General features: G+C 44.5%; 1 protein-coding gene across 3 annotated transcripts in view; it reads right to left on the bottom strand.

The window, feature by feature from the left end:
- Nucleotides 1-20,162, bottom strand: part of LOC118377547 (disintegrin and metalloproteinase domain-containing protein 10-like) — a 34,634-nt gene extending 14,472 nt beyond the window's left edge. The window contains exons 1-9 of one of the 3 annotated variants that reach the window (XM_052466703.1): nt 20,053-20,162; nt 13,861-14,014; nt 10,822-10,940; nt 9,633-9,791; nt 4,885-4,985; nt 4,130-4,279; nt 3,860-3,952; nt 3,408-3,591; nt 2,940-3,103 (exon numbers count right to left, since the gene is read on the bottom strand). In XM_052466703.1, coding sequence (XP_052322663.1) covers nt 2,940-3,103; nt 3,408-3,591; nt 3,860-3,952; nt 4,130-4,279; nt 4,885-4,985; nt 9,633-9,791; nt 10,822-10,924 — 954 coding nt within the window. In that variant the 5' untranslated portion in view covers nt 10,925-10,940; nt 13,861-14,014; nt 20,053-20,162. Of the gene's footprint in view, nt 1-2,939; nt 3,104-3,407; nt 3,592-3,859; nt 3,953-4,129; nt 4,280-4,884; nt 4,986-9,632; nt 9,792-10,821; nt 10,941-13,860; nt 14,015-19,934 lie in introns of all 3 variants that reach the window. The other 2 variants (XM_052466702.1, XM_052466704.1) reach the window with 2 other exon arrangements.
- Between the last annotated feature and the right edge of the window lie 2,581 nt (nt 20,163-22,743).

The raw sequence follows: 22,743 nt of genomic DNA, 5'->3' as shown, positions 1-22,743 counted from the left end.
TACACGTTATTCCTTTGAATAAGCTGTCCCTGGTAGGGTTGGGTACTGATGCTTGCCGATGGTTTTATAATTATCTCAATGACAGAACTCAGGCCATCAAGGTAGATTGGGGTGAAATCGGAGTTCCTTGAGCTACATAAAAGGGGTTCCCCAAGGTTCAATACTCGGCCCACTAGTGTTTACAATCTATATAAATAACATTGGTAATGCTGTAAATACAATGATGCAGTGTTTTATTCCATTGCTCCATCGGTTGGCCAATACTTTTCAAATTTGAAATCTGATTTTCAAGGACTGCAGAGGTCACTATTGGAGCTAAACTTAGTGGTCAATGCAAACAAAATGCATTTAAGTTCCTATAACCCAGATATAAATGAATTTATTTTATTATTAGAATTTTTCTCCCCAATTGCGATCCAATTACAATCTTGTCTCATCGCTGCAACTCCCCAACGTGCTCGGAAGAGGCGAAGGTCGAGTCATGCGTCCTCCGAAAATATGACCCGCCAAGCCATGTTTTTGAACCCGGAAGCCAGCTGCACCAATGTGTTGGAGGAAACACCGCTCAACTGATGGCCGAAGTCAGCTTGCAGGCGCCCGGCCCGCCACAAGGAGTCGCCAGAGCGCAATGAGCCAAGTAAAGCCCCTCTAACCCGGACGTCACTGGGCCAATTGTGCGCAGCGCTATGGAACTCCCATTCACGGTCTGGGATCGAACCCCAGGCTGTAGTGATGCCGCAACACTGCAATGCAGTGCCTTAGACCGCTGAGCCATTTGGGAGGCCTTAAAATAATTTATAATGACTAATGATAAATAAATGATAAATAACTGCAATTAAGCACTTCCTATAGTCAATGAGCTTCCTGCACCTCTGTACTGACAGTTTGGCCCACCCCTCTTGGTCAAACTGCTCCAGTTCTCCCAGATTTGACAGGTGCCTTCTCCTAACTGCTGTTTCCAGATCTCTCCACAAGTTTTCAATGGGATTTAGATCTGGCCATTTCAGAACAGTCCAGCGTTTTGTCTTGAACCATTCCTGGGTGCTTTGAAGTGCGTTTGGGATCATTGTCCTGCTGGAACACCCACGACCTTCGAAGGAGAACCAGGTTTCTGACACCAGGTCTGACATTGCGCTCCAAAATGCCTTGGTATTCTCCTGATTTCATGATGCCCTGCACATGTTCAAGACACCCAGTGTCAGAGGTAGCAAAGCAACCCCAAAAGGTCACTGAACCTCCTCCATGTTTGACTGTAGGGAAGGTGTTTTTTTTTCTTTTCGTTAAAGGCTTCATTTTGTTTTCTGTAAACATAGAGACGGTGTGTGCTTTACCAAAAAGCTCTAATTTGGTCTCATCTGTCCACAGGACATTCTCCCAGGAGGATTTTGGCATGTTCAGGTGTGTTTTGGCAAATTGCAGTCAGGCTTTCTTATGTCTCCCTCTCAGCAGTGGGGTCCTACTTTGTCTTATATCCTATTACCCCCACATTTTGTTTTACCTTTATTTAACCAGGCAAGTCAGTTAAGAACAAATTCTTATTTTCAATGACGGCCTACCGGGGAACAGTGGGGTTAACTGCCTGTTCAGGGGCAGAACGACAGATTTGTACCTTGTCAGCTCTGGGATTTGAACTCATCCAACCTGACAGAGCTTGAGAGGATCTGCAGAGAAGAACGGGAGAAACTCCCCAAATACAGGTGTGCCAAGCTTCTAGCGTCATACCCAAGAAGACTCATGGCTGTAATCGCTGCCAAAGGTGCTTCAACAAAGTACAGAGTAAAGGGTATTAATACTGATGTAAATATGATTTTTTTTTTTTTTTATAAAATTAGCAAAAATAAGCTTTTTTGCTTTGTCATTATTGGGGTAGTGTGTGTAGATTGATAAGGGGGAAAAAAGCTTAAATACATTTTAGAAGGCTGTAATGTAACTTTATCTGTCATCATTAATTCAATTTAGACACATGACCAAACCCGGTCTCAGGCTTGGATAACACTAGAGGCCCCTTCGGTCTCCACAGAGTTGGGGAATGCTGATTTTAGTTTTTATCTTGCTCCCTTTATGTGGAACAACTCACAGAGCTCTCTGAAATGAGATGTTCTGGTCCCCCATTGGTCAGTTTATTAATGATCGGAGACCTCTGATAAATCACAACCGGCCGTGATTTGGAGTCCTATAGCGCGGCTCGCAATTGGCCCCAGCGTTGGCTGGTGTAGGCCGTCATTGTAAATAAGAATTTGTTCTTAACCGACTTGCCTAGTTAAATAAATTAAAATATATGTTTTTCTTAATATGTTTTGTAATGTTGCATTTTATGCAGGACTCATCTGTAAAAGAGAGCCTAGGCTCATGTATAAAAGCTAGTCTCATGTATAAAAGCTAGTCTCATGTATAAAAGCTAGTCTCATGTATAAAAGCTCGTCTCATGTATAAAAGCTAGTCTCATGTAAAAGTTTCATAAATTGACCTCCAAGAAAAGAAAAAGGACCGCAGGCTCGTAACAGTTCACACAAAACACCAAAAACTACAACTCCCAGACATTACATTTCCTGTTGCATCTCTACATCGAGTAACGACAGCAGATGAACAGAGACAACACACAGAAAGAAGAGAGCTGTGTTTACACGGCACGCCAATTCTCATCTTTTATTCTCATATTGTCAAAAGACCAATTAGTGAGAAAAAAGAAGAAGATTTGGGCTGCCAAATCTCCCATCATCAGCCTATGTTATCCCAAGTGGCGCAGCGGTGTAAGGCACTGCATCTCAGCGCTAGAGGCGTCACTACAAACCCTGGTTCGATTCCAAGCTGTATCACAACCGGCCCAGCGTCGTCCGGGTTAGGTGTGGGCCTAGGGGTCATTGTAAAATAAGAATTTTGTTCTTAACTGACTTGCCGAGTTAAATAAATAATGAATCTAACTAATGAATCTAACTCACAGGCGAGCCAAAGTTGTGTCCTATTTCATGTGCGAAGGTGATGTGTGAGACTTTAGGAGGGACGTGAGAGGCGTAGTTCTGCACTGTGATGATGCCGGTATTCAGGGACTTCTTCTTCCCGTCAGAGTACAGCTTACTCTTCTCACAGATCCCTCCGGAACTTCCTGTGGACACACAGTCAAGTATTAGTGATGTGATTTAATCCTTTAATAACACATTAATGATGAATCCAATTTGGAAATACAAAACTGGATAACAACAAGTTTATCAAATAAAAAGACTCAGCAAACAAAAGTAGGAGAGATGATCAATAATTTTAAAAAAGACAGGAAATGGGGCTAATTTCATAAGACAGAAAGACTGACTGCTTCCATGACAACGGAAGCAGTCAGATACTGTCATTACAGCGTGTAATATCTGCCGTTGATCTAAAAGGGTGTAAATAGTGAAAAGGGAAGTCTAATGGACCTGCAGGAGCTCCGACCCAGGCCAGGCCCAGGACACCATCATCAAAGTCCCTGTCAGTGAAGACGTAGGCCAGACAGTAGTCGTCGTGGTTCTGCTCAGAGTTCAGCTCCAGGAACTTCTCCACGCCGATGTTAGCGAAGCGGAACGGGTTGGACCGGTCCCGCTCATCTGTAGTGGTGTTGATCTGGAGCAGGGAGTGGTCAAATGAGGATGTGGAAACAGGAAGTGACGTCATGACAGACAACAGGAAGTGATGGTGATGACTGCTGAACTAACAACACGTTTAAAGAGAAGAAGAGGCCCGAGGGACAACGGAGACTTTGAATCGCTAAAACAGAATATACTTTGTGACAACTGTTTTTGTAAAAAAAAAAAAAAAAAAAGCGGGGGTTTAGAAATATAATTTAATTTGATTAATGCCAGGTCAAACAACTAGGCAGGGAGGGACTCACCCGTATCCTCTTGACCATAAAGCTGATGTTGCGGATGCCCATGAAGTCTGTTCCCTGGTAGATGGAATCTATAGCCTTGACGTGACTAGAAATCTGAGACAGACACAACATACATCAGTATTCACATCATTATTATGGAATGGAAAAAAACTGCAATGTCTGAAAGCATTGATGACATGTTTTCCCATAATCCACTTGGTGTTATTGAGGACTAGCGTATGTGTGTGTGTGTGTGTGTGTGTGTGTGTGTGCGCGTGTCATCCAGTACACCTGTGCGATAACAGCTTCCCTGGTCTTGTAGTACTTGAAGAAGAGGTGGTCTGTCTGGATGAAGAGCTGACAGGTGTTCTTCTCTATCTGAGCCATCCTCCTCTTCCTCAGCAACACCGGGTCACTGGACGCCTCCTCAGAATGGAGCCCCTGGGAGGAGGAGGATGATGAAGGAGATGTAAAGGATTTAAATATTGTTATTGTAGACTATCTTATATAACGTTATAGTGTTATAAACCCATTACGGCTGAATCTCAGGTGAGATGTTGATGCAATATGCAGTATGTTAGTATCGACTTACAGTCATGTGTGCATACATTCTACGTATGGGTGGTCCCGGGAATCGAACCCACTACCCTGGCGTTACAAGCGCCATGCTCTACCAACTGAGCTACAGAAGGACAATCACATCGAGCTTTAGAGCTCAATAGAGCTTTGAGTTAATTAGATAAATACTGCATTTGTTTCCCTTCCAGTCCCACGTTTACGGCTCCTTACTTTGAGAACCACTATCGTATAAATGTGTAGGGCTAAACAATTCCAGTAACTTTTCCAAAACTAACCAGCTTTTCCAGAAAATCCTGGTTTGAACAATACCAAATTTCCTTGCATATTCCCCTTCCGATTCAGGGGAATCTTCCAACTGGGAATTCTGGGAAAACCTAGGGATTTTTTTTAGGAAAGTTACCAAAAACAATTGTTCAACCCTAACAAAAGAAAAAACTAAAACAACAAAAAGAAGTGTGTTAAATCACCTTGTCTGGCTTCTCTATGGCAGTGGCTTGGTACGTTCTCATCCTCTCAAACACTGAGTGGTCGGCACAGCCCCCCTCCGGACCATACTTATGGGGATAGTCTAGGGGAGAGACAGAGAGACAGAGACACAGACAGAGAGAGATGGACATTAATTTTTTAGATAACATTTTCTACTAAAAGCTCATATAAAATCTTACTCACTCTACACCTTGTTGTGTCGTGGCAAAGTAGGGGTGAGTATACAGAAGACAGCCCTATTTGGTAAAATACCAAGTCCATATTATGGCAAGAACAGCTCAAATAAGTAAAGAGAAACAACAGTCCATCATTACTTTAAAGACATGAAGGTCAGTCAATACGGAAAATGTCAAGATTTTTAAAAGTTTCTTTAGTTGCAGTCGCAAAAAACCAAGCGCTCTGATGAAACTGGCTCTCATGAGGTCCGCCACAGGAAAGGAAGACCCAGAGTTACCTCTGCTGCAGAGGATAAGTTCATTGAAGTTACCAGCCTCAGTAATTGCAGTCCAAATAAATTATTCACAGAGTTCAAGTAACAGACACATCACAACATCAACTGTTCAGAGGAGACTGCGTGAATCAGGCCTTCGTGGTTGAATTGCTACAAAGAAATCACTACTAAAGGACACCAATAATAAGAAGAGACTTGCTTGGCCCAAGAAACACAAGCAATGTACATTAGACTGGTGGAAATCTGTCCTTTTGGTCTGAGGAGTCCAAATGTGAGATATTTGGTTCCAACAGCCGTGTCTTTGTGAGACGCAGAGTAGGTGAACGGATGATCTCTGCATGTGTGGTTCCCAGCGTGAAGCATGGAGGAGGAGGTGTGATGGTGCTTTGCTGGTGACACTGTCAGTGATTTATTTAGAATTCAAGTCACACTTAACCAGCATGGCAAACACAACATTCTGCAGCGATACGCCATCCCATCTGGTTTACGCTTAGTGGGACTATAATTTGTTTTTTATCAGGACAATGACCCAACACACCTCCAGGCTGTGGAAGGGCAGATAACCTGGCCTCCACAACCCAAATGAGATGGTTTGGGATGAGTTGGACCGCAGAGTGAAGGAAAAGCAGCCAACAAGTGCTCAGCATATGTCAAATCAAATCTTACTGGTCACATACACATATTTAGCAGATGGTGTGGGGAAATGTTTGTGTTCCTTTCGCTCCAACAGTGCAGTAGTATTTAACAATTCACAACAATACACACAAATCTAAAATTAAAAGAATGTAATTAAGAAATATATAAATATTAGATCGAGCAACGTCAGAAAGGCGTTGACTAAAATACAGTAGTATAGAAAACAGTATATACATATGAGATGAGTAAAGCAGTATGGAAACATTATTAAAGTGACCAGTGTTCCATTATTAAAGTGGCCAAGCCTATGTATATAGGGCAGCAGCCTCAAAGGTGCAGGGTTGCATAACAGAGTGGAACCTGGGCAGTGATGGCTATTTAACAGTCTGATGGTCTTGAGATGGACCGAGAGCTTCGGACCTCACCTTCTGGATGATAGCGGGGTGAACAGGCAGTGGCTCGGGTGGTTGATGTCCTTGATGATCTTTTTTTGCCTTTCTGTGACATCCGGTGCTGTAGGTGTCATGGAGGGCAGGTAGGTTGCCCCCGGTGATGCGTTGGGCAAACCACACCACCCTCTGGAGAGCCTTGCGGTTGAGGACGGTGCAGTTGCTGTACCAGGCGGTGATAAGGCCCGACAGGATGGTCTCGAATTGTGCATCTGTAAAACCAAATTTCTTCAGCCTCCTGAAGGTTGAAGAGGCGCTGTTGCGCCTTCTTCACCACACTGTGTGTGGGTGGACCATTTCATATCGTCAGTGATGAATGCCGAGGAACCCCTACTGTTTTGATCAGCTCCTTTGTTTTGTTGACGTTGAGTGAGGTTATTTTTCTGTCAAGACTCTCCCAGGGCCCTCACCTCCTCCCTGTAGACTGTCTCGTCATTGTTGGTAAATCAAGCCTACTACTGTTGTGTCGTCTGAAATCTTGATGATTGTGTTGGAGGTGTGCATGGCCTCGCAGTCATTGGTGAACAGGAGGGGGCTGAGAACGCACCCGTGTGGGGCCCCAGTGTTGAGGATCAGCGAAGTGGAGGTGTTGTTTCCTACCTTCACCACCTGTGGGCGGCCCGTCAGGAAGTCCAGGACCCAGTTGAACAGGGCGGGTTTCAGACCCAGGGCCTGTTGTGTTGAATGCTGAGCTATAGTCAATGAACAGCATTCTTACATAGGTATTCCTCTTGTCCAGATGGGATAGGACAGAGTGCAGTGCCATCAGGTAAGGTAGAGGTGATATGATCTTTAACTAGCCTCTTGAAACACTTCATGATGACAGAAGTGAGAGCTACGGGGCGATAGTCATTTAGTTAATTTACCTTTAGTGAGGCGGCAGGTAGCCTAGTGGTTAGCGCGTTGGGCCAGTAACCGAAAGGTTGCTAGATTGAATCCCAGAGCTGACAAGGTAAAAATGTGTTGTCTGCCCCTGAACAAGGCAGTTAACCCACTGTTTCCCGGTAGGCCGTCATTGAAAATAATAATTTGTTCTTAACTGACTTGCCTAGTTAAATAAAGGTTCTCAAGTGGGGACAGCAGACTGGGATAGGAAGAGATCGAATATGTCTGTAAACAATACAGCCAGCTGGTCTGCGCATGCCCTGAGGTGGTGGTTAGGGATGCTGTCTGGACCGGCAGCCTTGCGAGGGTTAACACATTTAAATGTCTTACTAGTCGGCCACGGAGTAGGAAAGCCCAGAAGGAGGGCCTTGTAGGCGAAATGTTGATTAGCGTTAACAGCGCGAGAAGGAGTGAACTCAAGCCCTGTGGGGAGGTGCGGTCACCGTCGGCATGATCATCTGCCTCTTTGTCTACACTGGCACCTATAGGAAGGGAGGAGCAAAATGGAGTTGTGATTTGATTTGCCGAAGGGAGGTCAGGGGAGGGCCTTGTAGGCATCTCGAGAGGGAGAGTAGCAGTGGTCCAGTGTTTTTCCAGAGAGAGTACTACAGTCAATGTGTTGGTAGAACTTAGGTAGCGTTTTCCTAAAAATTTGCTTTTTTAAATCCCCAGCGACAATAAATGCGGACTCAGGACATGTGGTTTCCAGTTTGCATAAAGTCCAGTGTAGTTCTTTGAGGACCGTTGTGGTATCGGTTTGAAGGGGAATATACACGGCTGTGACTCTAACCTAATAATTATCTCGGGAGGTAATACGGTCGGCATTTGATTGAGAGGTATTCTAGGTCGGTTGAACAAAAGGACATGAGTTCCTGTACATCATCACAATCACACCATGAGTAGTTAATCATGAAACATACACCCCCACCTTTCTTCTTCCCGGAGAGTTCTTTATTCCTGTCTGTGTGATGTACTGAGAACCCAGCTGGCTGTATGGACGGGGACAGTATATCCAGAGTTCTTTATTCCTGTCTGTGTGATGTACTGAGAACCCAGCTGGCTGTATGAACGAGGACAGTATATCCCGAGAGAGCCATGTTTCCGTGAAACCGAGTATGTTACAATCCCTGATGTCTCTCTGGAGATCCTCACCCTTGTGGGCACTCCTTCAAGACTGTTGGAAAAGCATTCCTCATGAAGCTGGTTGAGAAAATGCCACGGGTGTGCAAAGCTGTCATCAAGGAAAAGGGTGGCAACTTTGAAGAATCTCAAATGTTAAATATATTTTGATTTGTTTAACACTTTTTTGGTTACTACATGATTCCATATGTGTTATTTCATAGTTTTGATGTCTTCACTATTATTCTACAATGTAGAAAAGCGTAAAAAACAACCACATTTAAAACCTTCAACGAGTAGATGTGTCCACATTTTTCACTGGCACTGTATATGCTATGGAATTTATAGACATTATGTGGGAAGAATATATATATATAATTATTATTTTTATTTAAGTAGTTTAAGAACAAATTCTTATTTACAATGACGGCCTATATATATATATTATTTTTTTTAACTGTTTTTGCTTTGTCATTATGGGGTATAGTATAGAAGCAGCACATCAGTTGTTATTTATGAGAGAGAGAGAAAAAAATAACTCACTGTCCTATCGTTTTCCCCGAAGCTGCAGTCCGATCCAGCCTCGTTTAAATAAGACATGGAATATTTTTAGCTTTTTAAGTCTCTCTGATCAGAGACTCTGGAACAAAGCTCATCCATCTTATTCTCCAGTGACTGGACATTTGCCAATAGAACGGAGGCGAGTCACCAGGACCCCACCTCGTCACTCACTGCTGCCTACTGATAGCCCATGGAACAAAGGAATAAGGTCCGGTATGAACAGTGGAGGACAGCTGAGCTGGAGTTGATTGGTCGGCATCAGCGGTTGATTGACGGGCCTGAAGGCTAATCAGATTGAGAGGGCTTTATAAAATATTTTTTATACACCCAGTCACTCAGCTAATGAGTGTCTCCTCTCCCTAGGGGCCAGCACTGAGCCGGTCTCTATCCTCCAGATGGAACAGGAACCAGCATGCACTCACACAATTAAAATATGACAAAAGGGTACACCAAAGCCTGTGTGTTTCTATGGGGACAGAAGCAGTAGAGGATTGGGTGTAAAGAGTGGAAGGGTAGGTCTTTGACACACACACACACACACACACACACACACACACACACACACACACACACACACACACACACACACACACACACACACACACACACACACACACACAGTACTCACTGATGTCGTCCTCGTGGTAGATAACAGAGTGGAAGGGAACGTCCCGGTCCTTCAGGTATCTCTCCGCTGGCTCTACGTAGAACTTCCCCTGGTACGTCTGGATGAAGCCCTCGAACTTGCCATCCACCACCGAACCATGGCTCAGTGTGCCCTTTTCACCTGGAGATAGAGAAAGCAGGGGTCTTTTAGTCTTGTGATACCAGACCTCAACACCCTATTCTCAATCCAGAATCAAGCTTCATCTGCAAAACCCCTAGAACAGCTGGAGTGGAGGCCAGTATACAATAGACCCCCAAAAGAAGAACTGAGGGAGGGACTACCTGGACCCATCCATTAAATGTAGCATACAGGACAGGGTTAGATATATAACACATAGAAGGAACATTAAATATAGAATACAGGCCAGGGTTAGATATATAACACATAGAAGGAACATTAAATATAGAATACAGGCCAGGGTTAGATATATAACACATAGAAGGAACAGTAAATGTAGCATACAGGCCAGGGTTAGATATATAACACATAGAAGGAACAGTAAATGTAGCATACAGGCCAGGGTTAGATATATAACACATAGAAGGAACATTAAATGTAGCATACAGGCCAGGGTTAGATATATAACACATAGAAGGAACATTAAATGTAGCATGCAGGACAGGGTTAGATATATAACACATAGAAGGAACATTAAATGTAGCATACAGGCCAGGGTTAGATATATAACACATAGAAGGAACAGTAAATGTAGCATACAGGCCAGGGTTAGATATATAACACATAGAAGGAACAGTAAATGTAGCATACAGGCCAGGGTTAGATATATAACACATAGAAGGAACAGTAAATGTAGCATACAGGCCAGGGTTAGATATATAACACATAGAAGGAACATTAAATGTAGCATACAGGCCAGGGTTAGATATATAACACATAGAAGGAACAGTAAATGTAGCATACAGGCCAGGGTTAGATATATAACACATAGAAGGAACAGTAAATGTAGCATACAGGCCAGGGTTAGATATATAACACATAGAAGGAACAGTAAATGTAGCATACAGGCCAGGGTTAGATATATAACACATAGAAGGAACATTAAATGTAGCATACAGGCCAGGGTTAGATATATAACACATAGAAGGAACACAAAAACAGACATATGAGGTGAAGCGTCCTCCAGTCTCACCATATATTTCTCCTGTGTAAATGTGAGAGGTGTCATAGTTCACCTCCTGGCCTCCTACAGACACCTTCAGGTCCTCCGCAAACAGACTGGTGTCTCTCTTCATCCTCAGGTTGAAGTGTCTGACAGATGGAAACAGAGGAGGTTTAGTACCAAGTCATTCAGGGTAGCCTAGTGGTTAGAGTGTAGAGGCGGCAGGGTAGCCTAGTGGTTAGAGTGTAGAGGCGGCAGGGTAGCCTAGTGGTTAGAGTGTAGAGGCGGCAGGGTAGCCTAGTGGTTAGAGTGTAGAGGCGGCAGGGTAGCCTAGTGGTTAGAGTGTAGAGGCGGCAGGGTAGCCTAGTGGTTAGAGTGTAGAGGCGGCAGCGTAGCCTAGTGGTTAGAGCGTTGGACTAGTAACCGGAAGTTTGCAAGTTCAAACCCCTGAGCTGACACGGTAGAAATCTGTCGTTCTGCCCCTGAACAGGCAGTTAACCCATTGTTCCCCGGTAGGCCGTCATTGAAAATAAGAAGTTGTTCTTAACTGACTTGCCTGGTTAAATAAAGGTAAAATAAAAAATTAAAAAATTCTGTATGGTTTTATTTGAGGAGGGACAGATACAAATACATTAACATATTAAATAAACAAACAATCACCTGATATATAGATATATAGATATGTTTAGTTTAATTCATAAGAAGCTGTCTGGAAGACACGTCCTGAAACAATCTTCATAAAACAGCTTGTTTATTATCAGTGTTTAGGTTCTATTACAATTTAGAGCAACAACAAACAAACATGTGGAGGACGACGATTAAAATTCTGAATACACTCCTCTGAGATTCAACGGTTCAGTTAAATGGTGTTTCAATGGCTCGTGAGAAGAGTCTCATCTCAAACCCCTTTCTCCTGTACCATGTTATTAACACGTGGCGCTAAAACGTGGCGCCTTCAGGCCCGAGAGTCAGTCTCCGGATCATAGAAATATAAACTATAGAATTTCCGTTCTATATAATCTATTTCTACGATTCGGGTTGTTATTACAGAGTGTGTTGGTGCTCATAATAACATAGGTCCTACCTGATAACATAAATAAATAAAAACGGTCAAATAAATCAATAAGAATATAATTTTAAAAACTCTGGATAGAACATGGCCGATGTTTCACAGGACTCGGGGGGGAAAATAATGAAAATGAAAAGGAGAGAGAGGCAGAGGGATAAAAAGACAAGGGTATTGGCCCAGCAGAAAATTAAACATCTATTTTTTGTTACTGTACAAGGGCAGTGAATATTATTTCCAACTCCAACAGCAAAATGAGGTCACCTTAAAAAAAAAACGCTGCGTCTTTCCTGCATATTAAACGATGTAAAAAAAAAAAAAAAATTAAAAGTAGCACTGTAAATAATTGAAGAACGAAATTCATTACGTTCTGTAAAAGCTCCTCAAACACTAACAGTAAATAGGAGAACATTTTGAGTTGGTCAACATCAGTGACTTCTCCCTAAAATAAATCTCCAAAAGAGGTGTACATAGATAGCATAGGGACAGACACCTCTCCAACCTGTACGTGTATTCGTGTCATTCGGAGGGGTAGGGATAAAGAAGGAAGGTACATTTCGGTACGACCATGTGTACAATTGACGAATAATTAAGCAATAAGGAATGAGAACCCCGGAGGGTTTATCGTGTGATAACTGCCGACTCAGGGCTGTTCTAAGGCCCGGGGGGAAACCAAAAGAGCTGGGAAAACCCCTTTAGGAGGGAGTGATCCCCAAAACCCCGGCTTCCAGGCTCTTATTGCTTTTATAAAAACAGTTTGCCAACATACATTTTTTTTTTTAAAACAACAAAAAAAAGATGAACAACATGTTTTCAATTAAAAACGTTATTTTACTGAGTAAATGTGTTTTATTTCGTACTTCCCATCAGACGGTAATAGTACGGTCAAAAGACAGTTGTTAGTTCTGAAGTTGTGAATCAAAACAGTGGACGTTTAAAGTGGAAGGAGGTTTTCACTCAAAATCTCACGATACACGGCCCCATTCATTCTTTCCTTTACACGGATCAGTCGTCCTGGTCCCTTTGCAGAAAAACAGCCCCATGGGGAACCCTGAACTTTATTCAAATCCTCCGTCATATCGCAAAGGGGAGTGGCCAATAGCCTCCAGCCCCCTACTGGATTTTTAATGATCCATTAAGCACAGATTAAATATTTTAAATTATTTTAAATAAAACTGAACAAACAGCCAGATGGCCTACCTAGGGACCCGGCCGAGACCATGAGAGAAACCATGCTCTCCCACGAAGCCTGGGAAGGCTCATTTAGAAGGTAGAGGATATTAATAATTCTCTAAAATGTTATCTGAAAATAATGAGATGAAAACAAAGCTAAACAACTTTCATTGAAACTACAAATAGGCCTCTGTTATTGAGAACCTCACGGTTCTGTTATAGACGCGTTGAGAGAGACACAGGGAGAGAGACACAGAGAGAGAGACACAGAGAGAGAGACACAGAGAGAGAGAGAGACACAGAGAGACACACACAGAGACACACAGAGACACACAGAGAGAAAGAGACACACACAGAGAGACACACAGAGAGAGAGACAGAGAGAGAGACACACAGAGAGACACACGGAGAGAGACACAGAGAGAGAGACACACAGAGAGACACAGGGAGAGAGACACAGAGAGAGAGACACAGAGAGAGAGACACAGAGAGAGAGAGACACAGAGAGACACACACAGACACACAGAGAGAAAGAGACACACACAGAGAGACACACAGAGAGAGAGAGACACACAGAGAGACACAGAGAGAGAGACAGAGACACACACACACACACACAGAGAGACACACACACACAGAGAGACAGAGACACAGAGAGAGAGACACAGAGAGAGAGACACAGAGAGAGAGACACACACACACAGAGAGACACACACACAGAGAGACACACACACAGAGAGACACACACACAGAGAGACACAGAGAGAGAGACACACGCACAGAGACACACACACAGAGAGTAAAAAAAGGTCTGGGAGACGTAGGCCTACCTTCCGTGAGCATGGAAGTCTAGATGGAGAAACGCGTCTTGGTGGTGGAGGGCCCTCTTAGCTCTCAGGTGCTTGTCATGTATCTCATAGGTGTTATAGGAGAGACCCTCATAGTGATGAACATACTTGTTCAGGGGGTTTCCATAATGGTAACCTGTGAAGATGACAAGACAGGAACTTAAGACCACGAGAACAAAAATCACACTACACTCCTCTTCAAACCACAGGCTGTGTAAACTGAATATTAACTACAATTATAAACTGGGTGGTTCGAGCCCTGAATGCTGATTGGCTAACAGCCATGGTATATCAGACCATTTATTTTAACTGCTCTAATGACAATTGGTAACCAGTTTATAATAGCATTAAGGCGCCTCGTGGGTTTGTGCTATATGGCCAATATACCACGGTAGTTCACTGAGCATATAGCCTAGTCTACATCCATAGACATAGAATCTATTATAGAAATAGAATCTATTATAGAAATGCAATCTATTATAGAAATGCAATCTATTATAGAAATGCAATCTATTATAGAAATGCAATCTATTATAGAAATGCAATCTATTACAGAAATGCAATCTATTACAGAAATGCAACCTATTGTAGAACCAGAATCTACTATAGAAACAGAATCGAATATAGAAATAGAATATATTATAGGTATAGAATATATTATAGAAATGCAATCTATTACAGAACTAGAATCTATTACAGAACTATAATCTATTACAGAACTAGAATCTATTACAGAACTAGAATCTATTACAGAACTAGAATCTATTACAGAACTAGAATATATTACAGAACTAGAACCTATTATAGAAACAAAATATAATATAATATAATATAGAAATACAATCTAATATAGAAATGCAATCTATTACACAACTAGAATCTATTATAGAACTCGATTCTATTATAGAAACAGAATGTAGGTCTATTTATATATCTCCATCCGTAAAAGGCCTGGCTAGGCAAAACAGTCACAGCAATCTCACTCTCAACCCTAGATATAAAACCACCCGGATCGCATAATAAGGCTTTAACATAAGGCCTAATGGATTAGAACTGAATTAGTATCACTCAGACCTGGCTTCAAACACGATTTCAAATCATTCCAAATACTGCATCTGTGCTTGGTTGAGATTGCCTGCCTTAATGAACTCAGGTGTGATATCACTTACAAGAGCAGGTGTTAAATCCCGTGCCTGCTCTCAGCTACTGTACGATCTGTTTCAGCTCATGATTTCATTCAGGTAGGTAGGCTAAATACTATATACAGCTAATCAAACCGAATCATTTCAAACTAAAACGTATCGTTCCTGTATCGTATCACAGCCCATGTATATCTATCTGTACACGTATCGAATCATCTTGAAGGGGAAAGATGATCCCTACTAGTTAGCACCTCTTGTTTTCTGTAAACACACACTGTAACAAGGAGATATGGCAGAGTGAGAACACCTTCCCTCTAAAATTGTCGTTTTTTAATTTTTTTTAAGAAAATGATTTCTCGTTGATATGAAAGATATGTGCCTTATGTTTCCAAGCGATGCGTTGTTTCACACTGAGCGTTGGGGATCTGAATCAAAGCCCCCCCCACAGGGAAGATACCTTCATCAATAACGTTTGGCACTAAAAGGTAGTTGACCTCTATGAATGGGTTAGCCCGAGATCATGACTCCCAGTTCCATGGAAGCATAAAGACTGTATCTTTCATATAAGTGAGAAATCATTTTCTAAAAAAAAAATATTAAAAAAAAAAGGTCTCATCAATACACACCTTTATAGGGTTAGTGTTCCCACAAGGCCATTAGTGTTCCCACATCTCCATGTTACAGCACGTGTTTACAGGAACAGACAGACGGACCACAGAGGGACCACCTCTACTAATTAGCTAGCGAGCATGCTCTGAACACCTGTCTGTAACGGAAGAAGGCTCCCAGAAACGTGTTGTAAGTGTAAAAAAATACCGTCGGCTGAAACGGTGATAAAGCCTGTTAAAACAGTGTAAAGCAGCGGAGGCTGGTGGGAGGAGGTATAGGAGGACGGGCTCATTGTAAATGGCTGGAGTGGAATTAAAGAAATAAGTCTAACGTAGTTTCCATATGTTTGATACCGTGTTCCATTTAAGCCATCACTATGAGCCCATCTTCCTATAGCTCATCCCACCTGGGGCGGCAGGGTAGCCTAGTGGTTAGAGTGGAGGGGCGGCAGGGTAGCCTAGTGGTTAGAGTGGAGGGGCGGGAGGGTAGCCTGGCGGTTAGAGTGGAGGGGCGGCAGGTAGCCTGGCGGTTAGAGTGGAGGGGCGGCAGGGTAGCCTGGCGGTTAGAGTGGAGGGGCGGCAGGTAGCCTGGCGGTTAGAGTGGAGGGGCGGCAGGGTAGCCTGGCGGTTAGAGTGGAGGGGCGGCAGGTAGCCTGGGGGTTAGAGTGGAGGGCGGCAGGGTAGCCTGGCGGTTAGAGTGGAGGGCGGGAGGGTAGCCTGGTGGTTAGAGTGGAGGGCGGCAGGGTAGCCTGGTGGTTAGAGTGGAGGGGCGGCAGGGTAGCCTGGCGGTTAGAGTGGAGGGGCGGCAGGTAGCCTGGCGGTTAGAGTGGAGGGGCGGCAGGGTAGCCTGGCGGTTAGAGTGGAGGGGCGGGAGGGTAGCCTAGTGGTTAGAGTGGAGGGGCGGCAGGGTAGCCTGGTGGTTAGAGTGGAGGGGCGGCAGGGTAGCCTGGTGGTTAGAGTGGAGGGGCGGCAGGGTAGCCTGGTGGTTAGAGTGGAGGGGCGGGAGGGTAGCCTAGTGGTTAGAGTGGAGTGGCGGGAGGGTAGCCTAGTGGTTAGAGTGGAGGGGGGGGGGGGTAGCCTAGTGGTTAGAGTGGAGGGGCGGGAGGGTAGCCTAGTGGTTAGAGTGGAGGGGCGGGAGGGTAGCCTAGTGGTTAGAGTGGAGGGGCGGGAGGGTAGCCTGGTGGTTAGAGTGGAGCGGCGGGAGGGTAGCCTGGTGGATAGAGTGGAGGGGCGGGAGGGTAGCCTGGTGGTTAGAGTGGAGGGGCGGGAGGGTAGCCTAGTGGTTAGAGTGGAGGGGCGGCAGGGTAGACTAGTGGTTAGAGTGGAGGGGCGGGAGGGTAGACTAGTGGTTAGAGTGGAGGGGCGGGAGGGTAGCCTGGTGGTTAGAGTGGAGGGGCGGGAGGGTAGCCTGGTGGTTAGAGTGGAGGGGCGGGAGGGTAGCCTGGTGGTTAGAGTGGAGGGGCGGGAGGGTAGCCTGGTGGTTAGAGTGGAGGGGCGGCAGGGTAGCCTGGTGGTTAGAGTGGAGGGGCGGCAGGGTAGCCTGGTGGTTAGCGTGGAGGGCGGCAGGGTAGCCTGGTGGTTAGAGTGGAGGGCGGCAGGGTAGCCTGGTGGTTAGAGTGGAGGGCGGCAGGGTAGCCTGGTGGTTAGAGTGGAGGGGCGGCAGGGTAGCCTGGTGGTTAGAGTGGAGGGGCGGCAGGGTAGCCTGGTGGTTAGAGTGGAGGGGCGGCAGGGTAGCCTGGTGGATAGAGTGGAGGGGCGGGAGGGTAGCCTGGTGGTTAGAGTGGAGGGGCGGGAGGGTAGCCTAGTGGTTAGAGTGGAGGGCGGGGTAGGGTAGACTAGTGGTTAGAGTGGAGGGGCGGGAGGGTAGACTAGTGGTTAGAGTGGAGGGGCGGGGCGGGAGGGTAGCCTGGTGGTTAGAGTGGAGGGGCGGGAGGGTAGCCTAGTGGTTAGAGTGGAGGGGCGGCAGGGTAGACTAGTGGTTAGAGTGGAGGGGCGGGAGGGTAGACTAGTGGTTAGAGTGGAGGGGCGGGGCGGGAGGGTAGCCTGGTGGTTAGAGTGGAGGGGCGGGAGGGTAGCCTGGTGGTTAGAGTGGAGGGGCGGGAGGGTAGCCTAGTGGTTAGAGTGGAGGGCGGCAGGGTAGCCTGGTGGTTAGAGTGGAGGGCGGCAGGGTAGCCTGGTGGTTAGAGTGGAGGGCGGCAGGGTAGCCTCGTGGTTAGAGTGGAGGGCTGCAGGGTAGCCTGGTGGTTAGAGTGGAGGGGCGGCAGGGTAGCCTGGTGGTTAGAGTGGAGGGCGGCAGGGTAGCCTGGTGGTTAGAGTGGAGGGCGGCAGGGTAGCCTGGTGGTTAGAGTGGAGGGGCGGCAGGGTAGCCTGGTGGTTAGAGTGGAGGGGCGGCAGGGTAGCCTGGTGGTTAGAGTGGAGGGCGGCAGGGTAGCCTGGTGGTTAGAGTGGAGGGTGGGAGGGTAGCCTGGTGGTTAGAGTGGAGGGGCGGGAGGGTAGCCTGGTGGTTAGAGTGGAGGGGCGGCAGGGTGCCTGGTGGTTAGAGTGGAGGGCGGCAGGGTAGCCTGGTGGTTAGAGTGGAGGGCGGCAGGGTAGCCTGGTGGTTAGAGTGGAGGGGCGGCAGGGTAGCCTGGTGGTTTAGAGTGGAGGGGCGGCAGGGTAGCCTGGTGGTTAGAGTGGAGGGGCGGCAGGGTTGCCTGGTGGTTAGAGTGGAGGGGTGGGAGGGTAGCCTGGTGGTTAGAGTGGAGGGGCGGGAGGGTAGCCTGGTGGTTAGAGTGGAGGGGCGGCAGGGTAGCCCGGTGGTTAGAGTGGAGGGGCGGCAGGGTAGCCTGGTGGTTAGAGTGGAGGGGCGGCAGGGTAGCCTGGTGGTTAGAGTGGAGGGGCGGCAGGGTAGCCTGGTGGTTAGAGTGGAGGGGCGGCAGGGTAGCCTGGTGGTTAGAGTGGAGGGGCGGCAGAAAGCCTAGTGGTTAGAGCGTGGTCATCGCACCTGTCACCACAGGTTTACAGTACATTTAGCATTATATGAAATTCAAAGGGTTTCATGTATCCAGAACTGTATCGCTATTTAGAATCAATTCACGTTTGGATTGAGTACTTGGCTGTTTTGGCTGCTAGCGCCAGTCTACCCCTCCGAAGATATCAAATAAAAAAAATGCTAGGACGTTAAGGAGTAGAGGTGTAGTCTCCTTAAGAATGCATCTCAGGCTATATGTGAACCATGAAACACAACATTCAATCAAAGCTGTTAAAATCACTTATTTGAGCAATTAGTCCATGCAGGGTGATTTCGACATCTCATTGAAAACACACAGTGAGTTGCCTCTATAGATTTCTTGATCAGAACTTGTCAATGAAAATCAGGAAATTGTTGGATTCACATGTATACTATTGTATCTTTCTACTGTATCCATCGAATAGTTACAACATATATTGTACATATATTACTTTTTACTATTTGAGTTATTCAACTAGACAAGTCAGTTAATAACAAATCATTATTTTCAATGATGGCCTGGGAACAGTGGGTTAACTGCCTTGTTCAGGGGGCAGAACGACAGATTTGTACCTTTTCAACTCAATCCATCAACCTTTCAGTTTCTAGTCCAAAGCTCTAACCACTAGTCTACCTGAAACCCTAGGATGTCCCTAGATCCTCCTAGGATGCTAGCTACCACATAGCTAGCTAGTAAGTAAGTTATTAACAAAGATCGAATATATGTTCTTTCGAGATCCATTGACTTTGGGCCAACAACAAACAAAGAAAATGCAAAAATGACAAGATGTCAAAAGGCATAGCTAGCTAGGAACGTTAATCATCAAGCAATACGGCTAACTAGCTCATTGTTGCTGCTAAACTGATGCTAAATTAGCGGGCTAACTAGTTAATTACTGACAGAAAGTGGGTCAGCCCCATAATTGCCATTTTTTTTTTACTATTGACGTTGTGCATAAACAATATTGACCTAAAACACTCCATAATATTGCAAGAAAAATCAGATGGTCGCAGAATCCCTCTTCATATTCTCATAACAAATGGCACCTCGGCGAGCTAGCTAGCGTTAGCCTTCACATAACCATCATGATAAACCAGCATTTTAAAACAAAACTAGCTTTTTGCCAAACTTAAAATAAAATAATTTCGACAACTATATAGCTTGTTGGTTTGTCAACAAAAAAAGGACAAACGATATCTTCACAACGACCAGGCCTTGGTCCGTTATGTTAAGTTTTCTTAGCTAGCCTAGCCTACTAGCCTTCTTGTCCGTTATTCCTTCGCTCTACAGAATACATACAAAATGCTCTTACTCACCTTGGGTGTAATTTATTAAGTAGATGAAATAGAGGAATTTGACGAGAAACATATCTGTAAAGTCCATTGTTCGAGCATTGATACCGTGATCCCCTTTATTGTCCTACTTTAGACTCACTCTGTGACAATGTTTATCGCAGCTTCCTCTCTTTCTCCTCTTCCTCGCCTCCCGCCTCCCTCTCTCTGTGTTTAACGCCCTGACGTCAGACGCAGACCGAGGGATGAGGAGTCTCTCCTTTGTCTCTCTCTCTCTCTCTCTGTGTTTAACGCCCTGACGTCAGACGCAGACCGAGGGATGAGGAGTATCTCCTTTGTCTCTCTCTCTCTCTCTCTCTCTCTCTCTCTCTCTCTCTCTCTCTCTCTCTCTCTCTCTCTCTCTCTCTCTCTCTCTCTCTCTCTCTCTCTCATATATATATATATATATATATATATATATACTCTCTTTTCAGTCTCTCTCTCTCTCTCTCTCTCTCTCTCTCTCTCTCTATATATATATATATATATATATATATATATATATATATCTTTTCAGTCTCTCTCTCTCTCTATATATATATATCTATATATCTCTCTCTTTTCAGTCTCTCTCTCTCTCTATCTCTCTCTCTCTCTCTCTCTCTCTCTCTCTCTCTTCTCTCTCTCTCTCTCTCTCTCTCTCTCTCTCTCTCTCTCTCTCTCTCTCTCTATATATATATATATATATATATATATATATATATATATATATATATATATCTTTTCAGTCTCTCTCTCTATATATATATATATCTATATATCTCTCTCTTTTCAGTCTCTCTCTCTCTCTCTCTATATATATATATATATATATATATATCTCTCTCTTTTCAGTCTCTCTCTCTCTCTCTATATATATCTATATCTATATCTATATATATATATCAATTCAATTCAAGGGCTTTATTGGCATGGGAAACATGTGTTAACATTGCCAAAGCAAGTGAGGTAGATAATATACAAAAGTGAAATAAACAATAAAAATGAACAGTAAACATTACACATACAGAAATTTCAAAACAATAAAGACATTACAAATGTCATATTATACATATATATATTTACAGTTTTGTAACTATGTACAAATGGTTAAAGAACACAAGGGAAACTAAATAAGCATAAATATGGGTTGTATTTACAATGGTGTTTGTTCTTCACTGGTTGCCCTTTTCTTGTGGCAACAGGTCACAAATCTTGCTGCTGTGATGGCACACTGTGGAATTTACCCCAGTAGATATGGGAGTTTATCAAAATTGGATTTGTTTTCGAATTCTTTGTGCATCTGTGTAATCTGAGGGAAATATGTATCTCTAATATGGTCATACGTTGGACAGGAGGTTAAGAAGTGAAGCTCAGTTTCCACCTCATTTTGTGGGCAGTGTGTACATAGCCTGTCTTCTCTTGAGAGCCAGGCCGGTCTCCGGCGGCCTTTCTCAATAGCAAGGCTATGTTCACTAAGCCTGTACATAGTCAAAGCGTTCCTTAAGTTTGGGTCAGTCACACTCTCTCTCTCTCTCTCTCTCTCTCTCTCTCTCTCTCTCTCTCTCTCTCTCTCTCTCTCTCTCTCTCTCTCTCTCTCTCTCTCTCTCTCTCTCCGTGCTTAACACCCTGACGTCAGACGCAGACCTAGGGATGAGGAGTCTCTCTTCCCCATCACCATGGAGTGATACATTGTAGCAGATAGTGTATTAGGTAAGGTTTCAAAAAGTAGGATTACAAGCTAGCTAGCTAGTTACCTTTTGTGATTTCTCGGGCGATCTGATGTTGTAACTTGTCACTCTCAGCTTAAAAGACAGTCTCTGCAGAATAAAAATAAGTAAATATACAGTGCCTTGCGAAAGTATTCGGCCCCCTTGAACTTTGCGACCTTTTGCCACATTTCAGGCTTCAAACATAAAGATATATAAAACTGTATTTTTTTGTGAAGAATCAACAACAAGTGGGACACAATCATGAAGTGGAACGACATTTATTGGATATTTCAAACTTTTTTAACAAATCAAAAACTGAAAAATTGGGCTTGCAAAATTATTCAGCCCCCTTAAGTTAATACTTTGTAGCGCCACCTTTTGCTGCGATTACAGCTGTAAGTCGCTTGGGGTATGTCTCTATCAGTTTTGTACATCGAGAGACTGAAATTTTGTATTTCTGAGAGGTATTGACATGTTGAATGCACCGAGCTGTCTGTTTGAACTACTGGCACACAGCTAAGACATGCCACCAGAGGTCTCTTCACAGTCCCCAAGCCCAGAAAATACTATGGGAGGCGCACTATTCCACAGTACTACATAGAGCCCTACACCCAAACAAGGGCACTGCGTTCATCCACCTCTGGCCTGCTCGCCTCCCTACCACTGAGGAAGTACAGTTCCCGCTCAGCCCAGTCAAAACTGTTCGCTGCTCTGGCCCCCCAATGGTGGAACAAACTCCCTCACGACGCCAGGACAGCGGAGTCAATCACCACCTTCCGGAGACACCTGAAACCCCACCTCTTTAAGGAATACCTAGGATAGGATAAGTAATCCTTCTCACACCCCCCCCCCCTTTAAGATTTAGATGCACTATTGTAAAGTGACTATTCTACTGGATGTCATAAGGTGAATGCACCAATTTGTAAGTCGCTCTGGATAAGAGCGTCTGCTAAATGACTTAAATGTAAATGTAAATGTAGACATGACTACATGGAACTCTATTCCACAGTACTACATAGAGACATGACTACATGGAACTCTATTCCACAGTACTACATAGAGACATGACTACATGGAACTCTATTCCACAGTACTACATAGAG

The sequence above is a fragment of the Oncorhynchus keta genome, chromosome 17 (genome assembly GCF_023373465.1).
Source record: "Oncorhynchus keta strain PuntledgeMale-10-30-2019 chromosome 17, Oket_V2, whole genome shotgun sequence".
Taxonomy (NCBI): Eukaryota; Metazoa; Chordata; class Actinopteri; order Salmoniformes; family Salmonidae; genus Oncorhynchus; species Oncorhynchus keta.
Note: the sequence above shows the minus strand (reverse complement) of the source record. Positions and strands in the feature narration are given on the sequence as shown.